The 5,000-nt window shown below is 38.3% G+C and overlaps 2 protein-coding genes across 3 annotated transcripts in view; one reads left to right on the plus strand and one right to left on the minus strand.

Moving 5' to 3' along the window:
• The window catches only part of LOC144957268 (mRNA turnover protein 4 homolog), a 524,240-nt gene that overhangs the window by 392,020 nt on the left and 127,220 nt on the right, over positions 1-5,000 (plus strand). The gene's annotated exons all lie outside the window — the stretch shown is intronic.
• LOC144957263 (uncharacterized) overlaps positions 1-5,000 on the minus strand; it is a 31,029-nt gene that overhangs the window by 24,730 nt on the left and 1,299 nt on the right. The window contains exons 1-2 of the mRNA XM_078888348.1: positions 3,591-5,000; positions 2,354-2,486 (exon numbers count right to left, since the gene is read on the minus strand). The exon at positions 3,591-5,000 is cut by the window's right edge and continues 1,299 nt beyond it. Coding sequence (XP_078744474.1) covers positions 2,354-2,486; positions 3,591-5,000 — 1,543 coding nt within the window. The remainder of the gene's footprint in view (positions 1-2,353; positions 2,487-3,590) is intronic.

Here is a 5,000-nt window from a genome sequence, read left to right on the forward strand (position 1 = left end):
CAGAGGTGGAATAAGGTTTCAAATTCAGAAAAGTGAGTGGAGCAGGCACTAATGTTAATAATAACAAGAAATGAAGTAAGTAGGAAAGTGCCAGAAGACAAGGGATCCCTGGCCAACAGCAACACTTAACATGTAGGACCCATGGATAGCTCATACGGTGATGGTCACAATCTCCCCGGCCAGGCGGAGTTGTCGTACCAGTAAGGTCACAGGTTCGAGCCCCCATCGCCGCCGCAAAGTTTTTATTCTCTGTTGTCTTCTGGCACTTTCCTACTTACTTCATTTTTTTTTATTAATAAGGTTTCAATTTGGTGTCTATAGTAAGAAGACAAAACCAGTATGTAAGTCAAATTGTTGATAACACAAACAGTATTTGAAGTCTTTACCAATGAATACGGTACCTAATCACTATCACTCCTCATTGATCTCCATTGTGCCTTTCTTCTCACCCAACCCCTAGTGACTTGTTTGATTTTGATATAACAATAACCACCGCCTCTGGCCATCACTGCCTCACTAGTCTTCAACAGGTACTGGTACACATTAGTAAATAAGCAGAATCCTTGGCAGATTCACACAATTCTCTTGTAGATAGTTTTATAGACACGGGGTCTTACTAAAGTCACAACAAGATCTTGACAGCCTCAAAACTCTGGCTCAGGACTGTGACCAATGGAAACAACAACATGGATGGAGAGAGCAGCTATACTTATCGACCAACTGAATCAGACAATTCTCAGCAAGCGTCATTTGGATTGCGAAGCTTAACTTGAGCTTTTATATAGCGCAATATCCACTAAACGTGCTCAAAGCGCTTTACAAGGGGTACCTGACCAACAGCAACACGTAACACGTAGAATGATAGATGACGCCTGTTAGGCGATATTACAATTTTTTCGGACAAAGACAACGCTGTTAACGGCCAGGTACTCATTTTACACCTGAGTACGGTGAGAGAATGTGAGTAAAGAGCCTTTTGCAAGGACTGAACTATGCGCCGAGCGTGAGGCTCGAACCCAGGAACTTCCGATCCAAAAGCGAGTGTCATACCACTAGACCACATAGCCACAAACAGCAACAACATGGATGGAGAGAGCAGCTATACTTATCAACGATGACTGAATCACACAATTCTCAGCAAGCGTCATTCGGATTGCGAAGCTCACTACTGGTACACATAAGAATTAGAAAAGGCATTGGTCAAATATGCTTCGTGATTTCCACGTTATATCAGTCGGTCAGACAAGAGCAGGTCATAGTCTTTAGGATGTGAACTGGTCATAATCATAGATTAAATCAGCACCTCCATACCAAATTCAAAGTAGGACCTACAAGTCAGTGACCCTGTGGAACAGGAAGTGCGACAGGTGAACACATCCTACAGAATTGCCCAACCCTCTCTGCCCTTAGGAGAAAATACTGGCCACTGACTGCCCCAACCAACCTGAGGAGTAAGCTCTACAGCCCGAGCCTGATGGGTCACCAGAGGACAGCAGCATATCTGGTGGAGAATAGACTTACCATCTGAGCGAATGCAAAGAAGAAGAAATAAATCTTAAACTTGAAGTCTAGTAACAACAATGGTGGCAAAACTGAAAGAACTGACATACCTGACTTTGTAACAAACCCAAACAGCTAGAGGAAGAAAAATGAGAACAGGCACAGAGGGGTAGAGATGTAGAAAATTTAATTTACCTTATAAATCACGAAAACTAAATTAAAGACACCTGGCTCTGCAGAAAAGCATGAATGAATGTTCTTAAAATGTAAAGGAAAAAAAGAGTTAAAAAAATAAAAAAGAAAGTCAAAACAAACTTTAACGAGCAAATAAAAATCCTTTGGATAGGAAATGTGGAGGAAACAACTGGCAACAAAATAATCAACTGCTTGGTAATGGCCCCTGATCATGAAGAATGGCATTGGCATTTAACCTCTGTAGGGGGACGGAACTCCGGTAAGCAAGTAAAAATACACCTCAAACTTTTATGTTTTAATCAGGACTATGGAATTAGGGGAGAAATTCTATTTTTTTTTAAATTTCATGTTATTTATAGTATAGGGTTTTCACAAAGTCTGAATAGTATTTCATTATATATTTGTATTTATTCATTCGTGTTACAGTTTTTGGGAATTTGGCTGAAAGATACTGCTCCTCACTGAAAAATAGGTCATGTGGTACGGAAGTACAATTCATTTGAACCACAATTTAATAAAATTGTTATTTTTTAAAGGGAATTTATGTATCACCACTATGTACCCCAACTTTATGGACACACTGTGCATAGATATAGATATCAATATTAAAATATTCAACAAATAAACCAATCACGATAAAAGATAAAAGTTAACTTACTTTTTAAGTACTTCTTGTAAGTAGGGTAGCCTTCCAGACGAGATTGAAGATTGTTAAACTCCCGATACCTCCGCTTGACAGTCCCTGACTTCATCACAGATTTACCTTCCTCCGTAAAGTAAAGAGCCTCATACTGTAAAAATAAAAGTGTATAAAAAAATTATTGTCAATCACATGAAACATAATAATAATACACACACATAGTAAATCAATTATAGAAAGGGAAAAAGAGCCATTATTTCTGGTGCGGCTATGTGGTCTAGAGATATGAAACTCGCCTTCAGATCAGAAGGTCCTTGGGTCAAGTCCCACTCTGAGCGCACGTCCTTGTTTATTCACATTCTCTCACCATACTCCGGTGTAAAATGAGTACCTGACCGTTAACAACTTGTCTCTGTTGAAAAAAAAATTATAATATCACCTAACAGACGTCATGCCTCGTCCTACATGTTAAGTGTTTTGTTATTGGCCAGGGATCATTTGTAAAGAGTTGAGCACTATTCATGGATATTGCAGCTCTATATAAAAGCTCAAGTTGTTTTGTTTGTTTTTTTTTTGTTTTCTTAAAAATAAATTGAAGTGTCAAATGTCGTGGGTCTATCTTCAGGACATAAGCTGGACATAAGTATGGATTGGATTGGATTAGAAAACTTATGACGGATTATCTCGCTCTATAAGTTTCTAAAAGAATAGATTGTTTTTCATGTATTAAATTCCATTATCACCACTTTACTTTACTTTATCTACATTATATCAGAAAGTCATATCAATATCAAACGGTAAGTTTGGATCTCTTACTTCTGCTCACAATCAAGGTATACCTCTAGACTAGACCAAAAAGGACATTTTTTTCTGACTTGTGCAGCTATGTGGTCTTGTGGTATGACATTCGCCTTCGGATCGGAAGATCCCAGGTTTGTGTCCCACCCTAAAGAGCACATAGTTGAGTTCTTGGCAAAGACTCTTTACTCGCATTCTCTTAACGTACTCGGGTGTAGTATAAGGAGAACCTGATCGTTAACAATGTTGACTCCGACGTAAAAATCTGTAATATCACCAAACAAGCGACACATCTTGTCCTGCATGTTAGGAGTTAAGAGTTGCTATTGGCCAGGAACCCTTTGCAAAGCATTTTGAGCACGTTTAGTGAATATTGCACTTTAATAAAAAGCTCAACTTTAAAAAAAACAGAGATAGACAAAAACACTAAAAAATAAAATACTTCAAATGTTCTTACCTCAATAACATAGAGGGAATATTTAGAATTGCTGCCATATTCTTTTTGGGTAAGAGTAGTCGGTATGGAGACGTCCTGAAAGATCCGTCTGTCATCTGTGACATATGATTTTGACATAATATCAATACTGTCCTTTGGCATTTTTTCAGTCTTGTTTGAGCTCACACCACCATCAGTGAAGCTATCAGGGTGACCAATGGGTGATGGTGTTGGAAGGGGGGAGGATTCCTCCAGTAAATCGTTGCCAGAAGAAATGAGATCAGATTGTGAGGTTGATTTAGAGAAAAACGGTGGAAAATTTGAAAAAAATCCAGGGGAAGTTTCTGTACTGAGCGCAGAAACAGGGGATTCTGACTCTTCCTGTTCTTGAGAAGATTCTAGGCTTTCACAATTGTCATTTGGAGAATCGATGACGGGCTTGTCGTCAATGAGGAGTTGAGGAGTTACCTGACAAGTTTGATCATTGTTGCTCTGTTTTCCTCTTTTTTTGACCAGCAACTTGGAGGATAATGGATTTAAATTAGACGCGATTTTATCTGAAAACAGGGACAATGTTTTTGGCTTTGAGATTTGAGATGTTGCTTTTGAACCAGTTTTGAAAGAATCAACGAAAAAATTTTTGATTGATGAAAGTTTTGGAAATGTAGTGCTCATTGGATCTGGTAAGGATTGAGGGTCCTGGGGATTATGTGACGGGATGTACGAAATTATCTTTTGTGGATCTAATTCAATATTTTCATAGCTATCTGATGAAAAAACTTCATTAGATGATAAAAGTTCATCCTCTTGCATTTTTTGCTCCTTGTCAGAGTCAGCAGTGACTGAATCTCCATCCTCTAACGCCAAGCTGTCATCATTTACTGTATAGCACTCTTTCATGTTTGGAGATTGATTCTCAGTGCCATGAATGGTATCATGGTCTTTTTTATTTTCATTACAAATAATAAAAGGTGACTCCGATGGCCTTGAAGAAATATTGTCATTTTCTTCCATTTCCCCACACACATCAGACTCTCTTGTTATTTCACTCAACGGCAAAGCAGGATTGACTGAATCACCCTTAACTTCTTGCATAGCATTGTTACTTTCTCCATCATACAACTGTACACTTGAATCTTCATTATTCACAGATGGCGATGATAATGATGACATATCACAGGTTTTCTTTATCACATTCTCTACAAAAGTATTATCAGAGTTTGAGGACAGGGATTCATTAACAGGAAGAGGAAAAGAATCTATCGCATTAAGTTTAGGTTGCAAAGATGTTGTGCTATCTTCGACAATCAAATCATCATCACCCTCTAAACTACAACTGACTTTCTTTGAAATACTAAAACCCTCACTTGACAACATGGAACAGTTGGATGTAGATAGAGACACAGTTTCTTCTTCTTTTATCCTCAATGT

The sequence above is a fragment of the Berghia stephanieae genome, chromosome 11, assembly GCF_034508935.2.
Source record: "Berghia stephanieae isolate SIO BIC M18660-M18661 chromosome 11, UCSD_Bste_1.3, whole genome shotgun sequence".
Classification (NCBI taxonomy): Eukaryota; Metazoa; Mollusca; class Gastropoda; order Nudibranchia; family Aeolidiidae; genus Berghia; species Berghia stephanieae.